This window comes from Periophthalmus magnuspinnatus, chromosome 23 (assembly GCF_009829125.3).
Source record: "Periophthalmus magnuspinnatus isolate fPerMag1 chromosome 23, fPerMag1.2.pri, whole genome shotgun sequence".
In the NCBI taxonomy this organism is placed as follows: domain Eukaryota; kingdom Metazoa; phylum Chordata; class Actinopteri; order Gobiiformes; family Gobiidae; genus Periophthalmus; species Periophthalmus magnuspinnatus.
Genome location: NC_047148.1, coordinates 15,549,497 through 15,566,282, shown reverse-complemented (window position 1 = coordinate 15,566,282; position 16,786 = coordinate 15,549,497). Strand labels below are relative to the sequence as shown.

At 37.6% G+C, this 16,786-nt stretch overlaps 2 protein-coding genes across 5 annotated transcripts in view; one reads left to right on the top strand and one right to left on the bottom strand.

Annotated features, from left to right (window-relative positions):
* Window positions 1-16,786, top strand: part of eps8a (epidermal growth factor receptor pathway substrate 8a) — a 180,889-nt gene that overhangs the window by 9,974 nt on the left and 154,129 nt on the right. The gene's annotated exons all lie outside the window — the stretch shown is intronic.
* The window catches only part of kcnd2 (potassium voltage-gated channel, Shal-related subfamily, member 2), a 37,541-nt gene that overhangs the window by 1,978 nt on the left and 18,777 nt on the right, over window positions 1-16,786 (bottom strand). For 2 of the 4 annotated variants that reach the window (XM_033989816.2, XM_033989815.2), the window contains exon 2: window positions 1,574-1,736. In XM_033989816.2, the coding sequence (XP_033845707.1) occupies window positions 1,574-1,736 (163 nt within the window). Of the gene's footprint in view, window positions 1-829; window positions 957-1,573; window positions 1,737-16,786 lie in introns of all 4 variants that reach the window. The other 2 variants (XM_055231789.1, XM_055231790.1) reach the window with 2 other exon arrangements.

Below are 16,786 nucleotides of genomic sequence, written 5' to 3'. Positions count from 1 at the left end.
CACAGGCTAATGGACTCATAATGGTGATATCATGAACAGGTTAAACAGGTGAGCCACATGAGGGACAATGCAGTCCAAACAAAACAAAAAGAAAAGTGTGTTATGTTAAGTTCTGGCATTCATGTACAATGTCGGTGTATTGGAGAGAAAAGGTCCATACTTAAATAGGGACATTTTCAGCTTTGTTCCAGCCAGTGGTCCACATCAGTATCTCAGTAAAAATACAGGTACAGAAGAAATTAAAGAGGCACTATGAAGCTTTTCTGCTGATAGTTCTGCCACTTGACTGTCACCAGAAAGCTGTTATTTCTTTGCTTGTATGGAATTGAAACATCTATTTTGCATTATATAACTGGGGTTGCCACTCCACAGATCTGGCCTGTAACTTGGCCTGGCAGCCTCATCTGCTTGTTTTCATGGAGATAGAATTTAATACCATACTGTGGAACATTCCAGGCAAAGCTTTAAAATCTCCCAGGAGACAAGAAGGTGTCAGACACTCGACAATTAAAGTTTTTATAGTGCACCTTTATGTAAAAATATAATCTACATTTAGTTAAACGGTATAGATTAGTTCATTTAGTTAACAAAGTGTCTGTTCAACTGAAGCTATCAAAATCTGTCACAGACATGGACCTATGTGTGAATATGTTTCTGCTGAGTCAGATACTGTAAATGTCCCTTGATGGAGGAAGATAGAAGAAGACCATTCCCTGGTGGTTAATACTGGACATCCAGCATGCAGCAGCCTGCAGCAGGTCAGTAAGTCACAGCTCAGCAAAGAGGAGAACTACATCAACCAAAGGAGGAGAGAAAACACCAGCACCACCCGTCGAAGACTGCATTTCCACGGTTACCTCTTCATTCGCTCCAAACTGCTGCAGAGTTTGTTTGTACTGCAAATAAGCGTTAGCCTCTCCGCTCTTCACGGCAAGAATTCTAGCAAGCCTGGTTTTCTGTTTGTGAATACATATACAGACGTCCATGTTCTGACTCAACAACTCACAAGACTCCTCTTGTAATAAATATGTTTACAATTATTATTAGAATAATTGCATGACGCCTTCAAAAGGAATTAGTAAGGGCCTCAAGTGTTTTCTATGATAAATTAGCCAATATAGTCAAAGAAAGGTGAAACAAAGATGGAAAATTCTGTAACTCAATAAAAAAAAAAAAAAAAAAAAATATATATATATATAGTTATAGTTATATAGTTATAGTTATATATATATATAAAACTATATATATATAAAACTATATATATATATATATATATATATATATATATATATATATATATATATATATATATATATATATATATATATATATATATATATATATATATATATATATATATATATATATATATATATATATATATATATATATATATATATATATATAGTTAGTTTTTTTCTTTGTAATTATTACCATTATGTTTTCTGTAAAAAGTCTGTGGCTTGGTTGTACTTTGGATTAGCACATTGAGTTGTTCGTCTTTTCTCTCTTCTTCTTTCACCTTACACAGAAACTGCAAATACAACAACGTCCTGGTCAGTAAATGTTTTACCTTCTGTGCTCTCCTCTTCTCGGCTCTCTGGCTCTGGTGGTAGATCCGGCTGAAGTTGGACACGATGACGGGCACAGGCAGAGCGATGACCAACACTCCACTCAGAGAGCAGATTGAGCCAAAGATCTTTCCCATGATGGTCTTTGGTACCATGTCACCATATCTGTTCAAATAAAACAGATATTAAACAGTTTGAATAATCTATTGGTTACTGATACTTTTCAGGAATATAACACTAGATGCTCTGAAAAAATAAAAAATAAATTGACTTAAATGTGATCAGCATGAGCGTTCATGGGAGTATGATTTTCATTAAAGAGGCCAATGTGACTTTCTGAAAAATGGTTCTAGCCTGTGACTTGGTCTAACTTGAGATCTTCAGAGTTGTTTAGTTAGCTTCACCCGCACAAGAAATGTTCATTACAATATATGGAAATTGCATGCAGAAAATGTTGCACACTTATCACAATCTCTGTTATTAATGACTCGTGGAATCTAAACTCCAATCCAAATATTAAAAATATCGGCATATCTAAATGTAATTCTTCTGATGATTGTTAAAAATGACTGCACAGGCTGCTAGTGTTGACACTTAATAAATGATTGTACTAATACGTAATCATATTTTTCAGAATCAGCAGAAAAAATGCTGAGGCCAGCAGTTTTGCTAGTCACAGTCTATGAATGAGGATGTAGTTCAGTGAGAGACCACATGAGGGAACTATGGATCTGTAAAGTTTCTCATGCTTTACTGTAGTGAATTTCAATACAAAATGAAAAATAACAGACTAGGGCTGCAGTATTTTATCCAAATAATCGTGACAAATTGACTGTAAAATGTTATATCTAAATGCCTTTGGTCAGCACAGTTTTAGTTTTATCTGCTTGTATCGCCTTGTGGCACTTTTGTTGCAGATTCACTCCAGACCTGTTTGACCCACTCATAGGAGAAAAATAACTAATTTAAAGCTGAACCAAACTGAGCCCCACCAGGCATGTCTATGGAGCCCAGTATGAGAACCACTGTTAATGTTGACAATAATTAGTGGATGAGAAAACCAACCTTTAGTACAGTCATAAATATAGTACCTGACGATGCTGTAGATGAAGGGTGCTTCACACATATGCACACAAACACACACACACCTGAACTGTTTCTATTTCTGTAGCAGCCCAACTCATGCACAAGGACGGTGCTCCTGATAGGCTGTCTAATGTCCATAGGGCTCCAGGCTCAGGGTGTGGAGGTGACCATCATGTGATCAGTCACTGTCACAAACTCCTTTTACCTGGGTGATCACTGATCAGAAACACAACTATTTATCTTTATAACAAAAACATAACGCAAGGCCCATCTGAGAGACTAAATGTGTATTATGGTGAATGATGAAAAACTGACGCAGAAGGTTATTAGAACTTAATAAGGCATATTGTTACTCCTTACACATTTTTATTTACTAATCAGCATTTTGTTCCTTGTGAAACAAATTAATTAATCATGACACATCTTGGTTTATAAAGAAAATGTAGTGTGTTTTGAAGGACTTTGTGTGTTCAAATCTGAACACTTGACTCCCCTTGTCAACCACAATGATTACAAGTAGTATCCGCCTTAAGCTCCAGTTTCAAAAGTCCTGCTAAATCTTTACCTGGACTAACACCTAGAAAAGATGAAGATGGCTTCATACTAATAGTTCACTACAAACATGAGCCAACAGGTTCAACCGTTTGCTGGCATCAGCACTTTTCACAGTCTCCCACAACACGAGCGCATGTGAATAATGTGTTATGAATAGATGATTATTGATTAGTGCGGATCGACTGGAGATTAAAAGTCGGCCCCTGAAGGCATTTCAGAAGGTGTGCTGCAGGTATGCTGTGGATTATTAATGAAGTAAACCCATCCTGGTGCACACAGATTAGCTACTCAAAACCAGTTACTTATTATCTACCATTTAAAAACAACCACTGAAGCATCTTTCTTTTATATTAAGAAGTCTTTAAATACAAACGATTTTACACCACCAACAGTTTTAATTTAAAACTGCTGCAAGAACAATGGACTGAATGAAGGCTATATTTCAAAGAAAATGTCTCATACACTAAGAAAGATTCACACATTTCAAACTAAATATAGCCAATGACTTTAAAAACAATAGAAGACCATTTTTATCCCTGGAAAAGTATTTTACCTTGAGAAATACCCGGAGAGTAACAGCTCAAAAGCACCAGAGAAATCAACTCCCACAGCCCACTGCTTATTTGCATCCGTGCTGACTGCACATTAGAATACAGCAGAATATGAAAAAGTGTAAGTTAGCTTGCAGTTTTATTAGGAGAGCAAAACCACTCTCACTCATATAAAACAAGACTTCATTTGCAAGCCTAGGTGTACAATATTATACATAGATTAAACTAGCCTATACTGATCACTATGATAACTAGCAGTAAATAATCTGGTTGCATGTGAGATTCAAGTTTTGTTTTATCTGTACAATAAACTATAGTCACACAACCAGCTGTGAGAAAGAGAAGGTCTGTATAAGGAGCATTAACAGTGGGGCAGTTGACAGCATGTTTAACGTTTCATAAAGTGAAGTCATGCAGCGACCAGATCCTAAATCATTCATGATTCGCTATGACTAAATGCTTTGCACCATTAAAAGAGTGTCCAACAAATCGCCCAGTCTCACAATATGTTTATCCAGAAGTGTGAAAATGCTTCTTCAAAAGCAGAGAGCGCCATTCATTATAGATTAGCATTTTCTTCAGCATTTTATAAGTGCAGTTAATGAAACATTTTTAAACACATACAGTGATTTATAATTAACAACTGCTTTACTGCGGCAGAACATCCTATATTATGCGGCAGACTACAATTCCCAAGATGCACTAGTGATGACTCTGAATTTATGAGCACTTGCAACAGTCTGTAAGTGCTTTGGTGATAAAAAGCTGGGGACACTTGTAAACACTGTAAAAGTGATTTAAGCTAACATGCTGTACCCTTTGTCCCTTGAGCTCAATGCTTTACAAGTGATGTGTTAGCAAGAACAAATCCTAGTATTTATAAGGCGAGCCCGCATTCTCCCTCCAAACTCAATTTTAAACTCCAATGGGATTTTGTTTAAGACAGTAAGTTATATAAGTGTTTCAAAACATGACTTTATCCTGACACGTTTCACCCAATACATCTTTGGAGAAATGTCTTTATCCTGAAAAAAGATGTTTGTTGTAAGATTCAGATCCAGGATAATATGATAATTGTAAAAGGAAATAAGAATTTACTTTTGCAAAGAGGATATTTTAAGAGGTTTACATCACAAAGTCTCCTCAAATACAAATGTCTACCGGACTGTGCTACAGGAGACCAATAGTAAAGGCCCATGACATATATTTTTATTCTTTATACTCCAGACATCATGATCGCTCCAAAGACCCAAAGAAGTCCATGAAGTCCATATATACACAATGAAAAGTGACTTTTTTTCAATAGTTTAAAAATCGTCAGTTTTATATAACGATTTAATCCCAACATGGGAGTAACTCAGAGCCATTCTAAAAAATATAATATTACTTTGATGTGGGACAGTATGGCATGTAATGATATACACAGTAAAACTATATAAACCCTGTATGGCTCCTCCACGCATGGTGGTTCAGGGTTCAATTTTCATGCCATTTATTTACCTTCAGTCTCTGGAGTCTCTGCACATTGTAATACTGAATTCCCCGCAGCTCCTTTCTGCCATACAACAATTTACACAGATAATAGTGATTTTAATGGCCTCTTGTAAATGAATGTGAAAGTATTAGTATTATTTCCTATCTTGGTTCTGGTTTATGGTTCCATTTTAGTCCTGATGTAGATTTGGTTTGATCTTGGTTTAGTTTCCTGGTCTAGTCCAGGTTTAGTTCTAGGTCTAGTTCCAGTTTAGTGAGTATTTTTATGTGGAGTGTGTGAAAGTGTGAACAAAGCCCTTGCCACAACTAGTGTGCACTGCCTAAGGCCCAAAGCTGGTGAGACAAGTTAGAGTTCCTTCTGATCATAAGTGGAATAAGTGAAGGTGAAGAGTACAGCTGAGCACAATAGTCAGGCATATCTGCAGAGAACAGTGTCTTCTTACGTCCGCTTGGCTTAAGACGCTGTGTGAAAGATATCAGTATGAACGTGACTAAATACTCTGTCCTAGACATTTTTAGAAAGCTAACTGCAGTGCACACAATGGAACAGAGGCTTAGACTTTGCATAAAACAAAACTAATATTTCCTGGATTTTTCCACCAGAATTTCTCCTGTATTAAGGATATACCTTAATGATTTATGGAATGTAGAAATGATAACTCTTTTAATCTAAACACTGACAAAGTTGAAATTTGGAAAGAATATACAAAAGTGTGTGAATTAGATATTTAAGAAATCTGCAAAAGTGCAGATTAAGAATAATTCCAATCTCAGATGTTTTAACATAACTGTAAAATTTAAATAGTTTAACCAAATATTAATATGATATTTTATCCAATGAACCAGGTATCAAATCTTTTGTTAGTTATGTACAATGGTGGCAGCTCAACAAATGAACTTGTGAGTAAATAAGAAATAATTATCACTGTAAGTCAATCTAAAGTACAGAGTCCATATCTCCAAAGAATCCTTTTATGTCATATAAAGTCATTTCTTCTCAGTTTCCTTGAACCTTTTTTACAATAACAGTTTTTTCTTTGTGTTTGCACACTGCTCCACCTGTTGTTGATGCAGGTGTTTGATATGCACCTCCACATGCAGGTCTAATGTGGCATAATGAGTGACTTATGGAGAGAGACGCACAACCTCCAGCTAACGACAGCTTCAGCTGCAGCCATTAGCCGCTAATAGGTGCAGCTTGGCTACTTTAACTAACACATGCCATTGGTTTACAGCACAGAGGCAAAACTTTTCAATTAGCTACAACCTGGGGTTAGCAAACACAAAGATGAAGACAGGTTATTGCCAACCCAGAGGGAAAACAGCTTAGAGAAAAACACAGAAGAATAAATTACTTTCAAAACATGAGGCGATCTATAACCATTTTCAGTGACTGTGGCTACTAGTACCATTAAAAATTAGCAGCAATTGGGAGTGCTCTTTAACCAAAGAAGACATGATCCTGAAGAGTTATTAGACAAAAGATAAAGTATTTATAATTTCTCAGAAAATGCAGTTTCTTCCAACTGTAAAAAGTATGCTCAATTGAACTGTTTATTTTTTTATGGGATATATACGTAATCTGTTTTTATTCTACTTAACTTCAAACTTGAAGTGATTTGATGTGACTTTAAAGGTGTGCTATGTAACTTCTCTGGGGAAGGGTACTCCACTTTCTTCTCTGCAATGTCATCTCAGTGGAGATGACATTGCTTTGGCTGTGAGGTTCCACAGTATAGCATTCAATTCAATTGTATTTACATAGCACATTTAAAATACAACTTAAGCAGCCCAAAGTGCTTCACACAAAGTCAACACAAACAGGTATACACAAAATACGACACATGGGCAAAGAACAGTAAAACAATAAAACCTGCCTAGCATTAAATATTTCTATATAAGAAGTGTAGGTATATTAAACCTTTCTATCTCTATCGATATGTGGAGAAAGTTCCCCCTCACTGTAAGAATGCATGTGTTTATATTTTTTTTTATAAAACACCAGCAAGATAACTTACTGTGGAATATTTCAGGCAAAGCACTAATATCTCCATGGAGACAAGCAGGTGGCAGACCCTACACCAGAAAAGTTACATAGTGCAACAAATATAATAGGAAAGATCTGCCTAAATATCTCCAAACTGTTTATTAAATGACTTAATACAAGTAATGCATCTGACCAACAATAAGTGAGTCTGAGCGAATAACAAAAACACAATGGCACATTTATGAACCTGTGAAAAATACATGAGCCTCCATTTGTCTGCTCTGACATTGCAGTAAGATTAAAGAACAGCTTCACTGATCTCTGAATCCAGAGACAGCATTTAGATCAGAGTCTTTCATGTTTTTCTTGGTGTTTTAGTGGTGGGGGGTAAAGCCCTTTAACACCAGGAGAAGAGGCTCAGAGGAAGAGAAACCGTCTGTGAGGTTTTGGTGGCTCAGCATGTCGTTGATGGAGTTCATTATTCTCCTGCAGCAGCTCTGTGCCTCACCACTGATAAGGTTTAGAGCAGTTCACTGATAGCTGTATTTTAAATCAGGGCCTATGCTTCAAGATAGATACGCTTCTGGCTATGCACAGTATGGTATAAATAATAACCATAGCAAGACAGTTTCTTAAGGTAATCAGAACAGAAATAGTTTATGTTCTATTCTTAGAAGTTGTTTTTTTTAACTGTCCCTTCATAAGCTCAGCATGAGAAGCCAAATGACAGCTTTCTGCTCTGGTGATTCTCAAAGTGGTAAAGAGGTCCAGTTTGTGACACCACCTTTTGAGCAGGGGGCTGTTGTGATCTACACAGAATAAGCAAAGAACCACATATGTCACCCATGTCACCTGTGTGACTCCTAGTCTTTGTGCACTGCTCTTTTCACAGCACATATGTGGACACACTCACTTTGCTGTCGCTCTGTCACCTCACCGTCTCCTCAAATAAACATGAGGAAATGACACAGTCGCCTTTAATTACATCTGTTTTCACACTTGTCCTGTCTCGGCCCTCTGCTGGAGCCGACGAGTAAGAGCTGACTGACACTTCACTGACAAAACCCAGCTGACAGTGATGGGATGACAGTGGACAGACGACCTTGATAATATGTCTACGCACACTGTACTTCCAGAGTTTGAGAGAAATGCACAGGGTTACTGTACATTTAAGGACAACTTTAATAAAACCATATTTACCTTATTTAAAATGCAATGTAATGACACGGTCAGGCAGAATGTCTCACAGCTGATGCAAGATCTTTGTTGAGCTAGTTGTAGTTTACACTGGAGCACTACAGAATACTTGGCTTAACAACACTGTAAACTAGATGCAATTTTGTACTGGCATGTTTGGCATTTAAACTGTGCCCTGGGCTTTGAACAGCAGCCTTGAGATGATATCAGCCCACACTGAAAATCCTGCCTTACAATGTACGGCAAAGCACCTATGTGTTTACTAATGAGACACTGTCCAGTGCTGTCATCTTGCACAGTGTGTCACTCTGGACACTAGGATGCTCAATGCATTGAATCGTCCTGTATCTCTCATTTTGGAACAATGGGCGAATTAATTAATGAGAACACAGCTCAGGAGCCCTTGCAAGCTTCCCTTTTGGATGCAAGGGGGGTGGAGGGGGTGAAAACAATTTTCAAATGGTCATATGACCACAGAATTTAAATTAAGCATTTTAATATTGTTAATACTTTCTGTATATTTATTAAAGGGAAAAAAACTGTCCACAGCTAATCCAACACCAAGTGATGTCATTCATATTTTAGTCTGTTATTTGCGTTACACATAACATATGCACATAACATTTATCTGCCTATGACGGCGGCCGATAGTCAGACCACAATTAAAACACTGCAGGATTGTCTCAGTGATGTACAAAATTGGATGAGCAGTAACTTTTTAAATTTAAACCAAAGTAAAACTGAGATTGTGGTTTTTGGTCAAACTGAGCTACTCACTGGACATGACAGTGTGATTGGGTCACTGTCCTCCTTCTGTCGTCCTTCAGTGAGGAATCTAGGAGTGATTGTGGACTCCATGCTCAAACTCAACAAACATATCAGCTCAGTTATAAGAACTAGCTTTTGTCAGCTCCGGATTCTGGCTAAACTTAAGCCTTACTTGCCTCTGGCTGATTTTGAAAAAGCTATACATGCTTTTGTCACATCGCGCCTGGATTACTGTAACTCTTTGTATGTCGGTCTGGACCGGGGCTCTATACAGCGTCTGCAGACTGTTCAGAATGCTGCAGCTCGGCTTTGGACCAAAACTAAGAGACGGGAGCACATTACGTCTGTTCTGTGCACTTTACATTGGCTCCCTATTGCTTTTCGGGTGAAATTCAAAGTGTTACTGATTGTCTTTGAATGTCTTAACTTTATGGGCCCAGCCTATCTTAGGGAGCTGCTGCAGCCTTATACTCCTCCCAGAGCTCTGAGGTCAGCTGACCAGCTTCTGCTTGCTGTGCCTAAAGCTCGGCTCAAAACTAGGGGTGACAGGGCCTTTTCTGTGGCAGCGCCCAAATTGTGGAACAGTCTCCCTTTGTCTGTCCGATTATCTGAGTCTCTTACTCAGTTTAAGTCTCGGCTCAAAACTCATCTTTTCTCCCTGGCTTTTAATACTCTCTAGATAGAATGTCTTGGTACTTGCACTGTTATTGTATTTTATGCTCTTTTGTATAATGTAATTATACCTCATTGTGTGATGTTTTATGTGTTTAGTTATTTTATGTGAAGCACTTTGGTCAGCTGAGGTTGTTTTTAAATGTGCTATATAAATAAACTTGAATTGAATTGAATTGAATATGCTGAAATGTCCAAAACTGAGCTAGTTAGTTTGGATAGATTGTTAAGCCAAACTCATTCTGATCATGTTAGAACAGTTTCACTCTTCAGTGCACCAGTGGGTGGAGTTTTCCATACATGTTTTCCATACATACACTTATACAACATAAATAACAATGAGAAGATGTCCTGAATTCATAATACAAGGCTTTTTACATAACTTTCATTGAAACATTTTCATTTTCAAAATATAGTTCTATTTATTAATGGCTTAGCTTGTTTGTAAGTCTTGCTAAGTTAAACTTTTACAAACCACATAGATATAGGTATAGATAAGTAACAACCACCTTAACCCTTCTCAAAAGCTCCAGCTGCACAAACATGTTTAACACAAACTTGCTCATCAGTTACAAAAACAATATACTTTGTCACAGCAGGCACTAGTCCTTTGTTTGTGGGTTTAGTTTTTGCACTGAGCCGTTTGCAGCATTTTGTGTGATCGCTGCTAAAAGATGAAGTGGTGAGAAGAAGTGAAGGGAGCAGAGCGAATCATCTGGTATCAGACCATCTTTACTCTAGAGAGTGATCAACATCTGAACACCCCAAACCAGTCCACAAAGTCTATTCTGAAGCTATCCACCTCTGTCCTGTGTGTAGGGGATCACACAGGTAGAAGCTTGGAGCAGTTGCCTTTTTCAATATAAAAGAAATAAGAAAATAACAGTGTGTCCATCAAAGCCTAAATACTTAAACATGACTAAGTGAGACGACAGATAATGTATCACCCTGTCTACTGTGGTGCCCTTTAACTTGAGGTGATGACCTCTGACTCCTGGGCCATAGAAAAGATTTTAATGACCCGTTCACTCTCCCTGGACACACAACATTATATTGCACAAGATATGAGGCATGTAATAATATCCAAATCAAACAGTACTGAAGTATGACACCACTTCACGCTACATTTGTATTTTTTGTTGGGAAGCTCTTGTACTGACTATTAAGTACCATGATCAACGGATTCTAAACTAAGACTAAACTCAATACATACATACAGACTACATATTGATGGACCTGATAATATGATGCTTACCCTGAAGAATGATATAACAGAAAATCCAAGTTCATACCTATTTGCGTTGATTGCATATAGTCCATGGTGTCACTGAACAGAATTATTGCAGCTCTACAGACAAAAGATGTAAGGTCAACAACATGTAAGGTCAATGTCTCATAGGATATACAGATGCACTATGCAACTTTTCCAGTGGGAGCTCTGCCACAAGCAGGTCTTCATGTTAAATCAGCTCTGCCTGTATTTATTCACATACAGGTTTTTTATTGCACCAAAATACCTTGAAAAACAACATTCGTACTGTGAGTGGCCTCTCCTCTCCCCATGGCCTGATGGGATCACTTACTTGTCTATATGGAAATATATGCCATAAGGGGTAAATGTCAGGCGACGTGATCTCCATGGAGACAAGCAAGATGCAGACCATCCACCAGAGAAGTTACACATATCTTCACTTAATCTTAAATGTTATAAGGTAATTATGGTGTTTGTTTGTTTCTCAGTAACTTCAAATCTTTTTGTGCCACAGGCTATTTACGCTTTTGAAGTCATTATTATAGTGGTAATGGCCTGTGAGCAGAAGGGACATGCACAAGATTTAGTTTCCTTGTGATTTTTGGTTGGAGAGAATATAATAAAGCCTGGGTAATATTGCCTCTTTATATCATCCTCATTTAGGTATTAAAAAAATGAGAATAAAATATTACAAAATGCAAATTATTCACAAAAGCCACACATCCCCACAAGGCTTACTCTATTCTAGTCCAGAGAAAAGGGCATGGTTCTGCCTTTCTCTCACACAGCTGTATATTATTGTTGTGAAGTGATTTGTATAACCCAGCCATGTGCTTTTGATTTATCATTTTATTGTTTTGTCAATAGACTTCTCTGAGAGCATGTCAAAGCATTTTATCCCCTGTAATTATCACACAGAAAGATGTCTCCCTATTATGACACCTGCATGGTTGTAACCTCACCGAAATGTTAAAAATATTTAAGACTTGCTTCATCAAATTTCCATTAAATGCCACATTCAATTAAGTACTGTATATTTTTAAACTGTGAGCCAGCATTATTCATATACATCTATTGTAGATATTGTATAATAAACAATAGTAACAATAATGTTTATAAAATATTGCCTTAGTTCCTCCATCTCCATCAGGACATGTGAGTAATTCAGAGGTTCTGCTGGACTCCTGCGGCCACAGTCCTCCTGTAGGAGAGATGAGTGCACATTAACACTCAGTGATGTAGGAGAGGAGCAGCCAATCTGAGGAGATGAACTTGAATATTGAGATAAAGACTGTTTTATCCACAGGCCCCTCCACCTTCTCATCCACTTTCAAAGGCGTTAGAGGGGGGCAGATAAAAGAAGCCTTAGAAGAACCAAGGTCGAGAAAATCAGTAGACCTTCCTCCAGTGGCTCGGCAGCAATCACCAACAGAAAAGACGACAAAAATATACTTCATAACAGAAAAAAGCGGGTCAGCCTATTCCCCTGTGGACAGTTGCTTTCCGTTTTACTGCGCTCTTTTCTCTTCAATCAGCAGCCCTGCAGATTTATGTGCAGTGGGAGTAAAACTGCAGCCTTGACTGCTGAGACGGCCATGTACAATGTTTGTGTGAATGAAACAAAAGGACAATGGCAGGTCTATGGTTTCCTGATTTTGTATATATCGATTTGGAACCGTCCAACTTGTACAAATATTATGACAAATGTTAATATTGGAGAACTGTTCTAACCAGAGTGTGTCAATTTCAGACATTCAGTGTTAAACTTAAAAGTCCTGTATAATGCATTTGGTGTTAATTTGTTGTTTTAATGACTGTTACTATTTACTATATGTAAACTAATAGATGTAGTAATTATGAAGAACACATACTTGAGAATGGCAGTCATATAGATTAACAAGTTGTTGCAAAGGTTTAGTTTTTTACCAAACACTAAAACAACATAACTAGCTATTGTGTTCTGCATTTGCCCACATAGCCCGTATTATTTACCCACTCGAAAGGACCTATAGATTGAGTGTCAATGTAAGTCTAGTATATTAGGCTCTAGAAATGAAAGAAGAGTGCATTCCTTTTGTTACCGGTGGACATGTGACTTGGGTTTCACTGATTGCTTTAAGTGTCATTGCCACATTGTGTTATGTAAATGTCACAGAATATCATTGTTAAAGTAAAACTGCACTAAAAAGGCATATTCTGCAGAACATGTAAAGGCCTCTCCTCTTTCGTGTCCTCCACCTCTAATGCCCACACCGCACGTTTCCATTTTCTTTGTTTGCATTTCTCCTCCTTGTCCATCATTTCACCTCATCAACTTTTAATGATCCGTTAAGCTCAGCTCCTGTTTCGGTCCATCTCTTTAATCCCCTAAACAGTGCAAACCAGAGCAAAACCAAAAGCCACATAGGTGCACATGGAGCCTCACAGACCACAGTACAACGCTAAAGCCTGTAATTGTCAATGTGATGGCTGGTGTAGTGTACTGAGAAAAGACAAAATCCTTAGGGGTGAAAGATTTAATTAAACGCAAAGGACACACATATTGTAACAGCGCACACGCATGTCCCACATTCAATCTATATGTGCCTTCATTTGCATGTTTTCAGATTCACCAAGATGGTCTTAAAGTGAAGAAAAACAACCCCAACAAAGTGCTATTTCCACCACATACTTTTATCTGCAGTCGTACTAATCGCTATCTCTACACCTTAAATCGAGTCATTAATCTTTTTCCCGAGGAGTTTTGGGTTAGTTTCCAAATCAGCACAGGGCTCCACCAATCAGCTGAAAAATGAAGTAATTGGAGGCAGTTGCACAGCTCAGACTGTAGCTGTAATTGTGTTTGCCGAATAAACTTGACAGAGATGTTATTGTGAACTTTTTTAAACATTAAAGAATAGGAGTTATGTTCCCAGAGATGCGTTCATTATAAGGTTTCCTCTCTGGTAACTGAATAACAGCATGCGTTTATGCCTGAGGGATATATTGTCAAAAGTAAAATGTAACTGTATTAAAGAAGGATTTGAAAATGTAAGATAAAAACACTTCAGGTGGGAAAGTCCAAAATGCAAACTTATAGCAATATTATTTAGCTCTTTTAATAGGTCTTTTCATGGGCGCTAACAATAGATTTGCAATGCTGCACAATAAAGTATTCAGGGCGCTCAACGTATAAGTGTAAAGTGCTCGGTGCTGTGTTTTTTTTGTGGAAGATGAACAAAGAAAATACTTCCCAAATAATTGTTCTGGAATGTATTTTATTTATCTTATTTATACAGGGGAACACAATGAGGACACTTGGCCTCTCTTTTTCATGGGCACAAGCAGAAAAACAAACAAAACAAACAAGTATACCAAGTAAGTCCGTATAAAACATTAAAAGCAGGTGCAGGTGTGTGTATAAAAGTTTGTTGCCAGATTATTAAATTGCGATTGTGTCACCAGCGCATCCAGTTTGGCTTGTCCTTAGAGAATATTCAATTTTTATGAAGCAAAACAGCTAAAAGCCTCTTTCCGTCTCAGTTTTGGTGCGGCTAGTCCTTAGCCTTATGCAGTCATGTGATCTGGTATTAAATGTTCCAGTATCAATGATTAACAAGCAGGTGAGGTGTTCTGGCAGGTTTTGAAGTAGTCTCTTATAAACACATTTCATACACTGCAGTTCTCGTTTAACAGACAGTGATGAACAATCCACTTTTTCATGGAGAATACAACTTGTGCCTTGTAAAACACCTTCCATGTCACGACAAAAGAACAATTATGTGGCTGCATGTTTTAAATTATGGATCTCATTCATTTTATTCCATAATTTTGCCTTTTAAATTTTGAAACTGGCTCTAAGCGTTTTTTGAGACCCAATTCCACAAGAGATTCTTATAATATTTCTTTTTAAAACTGTAGATTTTATTGCACAGGCACAAAGGGCATATTGCCTTGTTATCTGGAAGCACAGTTAGGTATAATTAACTCATTAAAAATATTACTCAGAAAGTTTAAATGTCATTCACTGAAGTAATTCTATGTTAATGTCTTTCAACCCGAATGACAAGCACCAGTATAAAGAACACAGAGAGGAGCATATAAAGGATTGATGAGGAGGTGACAAAAAACTTCTCCAGACTGTAAGTTTAACTGTAACCCTGTGCGATGAGCCTCGCTGAATAATTGAATGTGCTCAGGGTTAAATTACGACCAAGCTGCAAAAAGAGGATCAGCTCCTCACTGTCATCTGATAATGGCTCATCTATCTGGGAAATCTGCTTTCTTAGTCTGTCTGTATTTTGTCAAAGCCGACACCTTGGGGGAAATTAACATTCAGAAACATAAGAGCTTCTGTCTTAACACCGGTATCATCGATTAAATAAACATGGTCTTTGTAAACTTTTCACGCAGCTCTGTCCCAGTAAGCTCTTTCTAATTAGGCAACTGGAGGCCTGGGGTGACAGTGGCTCAGTTGGTAGAGCATTTATCCTACGATCTGAAGGTTGGCAGGTTTGAATCCCGCTCTCAATGTAATACACTAATGGTTGAGCAGTTGCATCCACTGATCTACAGGTTGGTGGTGCTATTCCAGCTGCCACTGTGTCCTTGGGCAAAAAAAACAAAACAAAACAACAACAACAAAAAAAACGCTTCCCCCCCAGAACAGCTGCTATACCCAACTGGTGTGCTGGCTAATCAGGAGAATCATGTATGTGGAAGTGGGCGGGAGGATAGTGCAAGTGTTTACAACAGAGGAAAATGCGATCTGACCATGGATCTCACAAAAATCTTGTACATAATTTATACAATATTCTGTGAGTTCTGCACAAAATACTGGGCACAAAAGGGCAGATGGACTGGTATAAAGAGACATTTGAGACGGGCTGCAAAATGAAGTAAGTTTCTAGTTTCTAGTAGAAGAGACAATAACATGATAACCACAGCAGCAGCATCTAAATGTTCAAATAATGAATTAAAAGCAAACTATTGTGAATAAAAATGCTGCATTTTGTGGTTGGCAGTGAAACAGTGGCTCAGTGGAGAGATTTTATTCATCACAAGCGATAAAGCTCATTTCTTTTAACTGGCTTTTACTGGAGACCATAGTGAGAGAAAATGTAAGTGAGGGGGATCATGTGGTAAACACCAGCCCCAGATGCATCTTTTGCCTGCTTTACTAATCATAGGCCATTTAACATTAACATTATAGCTATGTGCATTATGCAATTATTGTATTCATAGTCTCTAAGTTACGCAAGGAGGCAGCAAATAATATCCCCAGATCCTGCTTTCTGAGGCCGTCTTATACAGAGCTTTTGTTACATTTTCTTCTGATCCTTGCTAACACTCCAGCCTCTTAATTTCCCTTTAGATGTACAAGAATTTGCAGAAAAGATAATGAACTAAATAGGCCAAAAAATATTAATTACCTATTTATTTATTTATTATTTGATTCTTTGATTTTATTTTTGATTGTAATGTTATTTGTTGGTATATGTTGCATCAGAATTTCTTCGAACGCTCATCATACAAACCCCCCCCCCCCCCCCCCCCCCATCCTCCCATTGCCCCCTTTATGAAAATTCTCTTGAGCCTCTACCTCTTGAGGTATTAATGAGCAGAAACTCCAACTTTTTAATCATACTGTTGAGATTATATCTTGAACATTTTG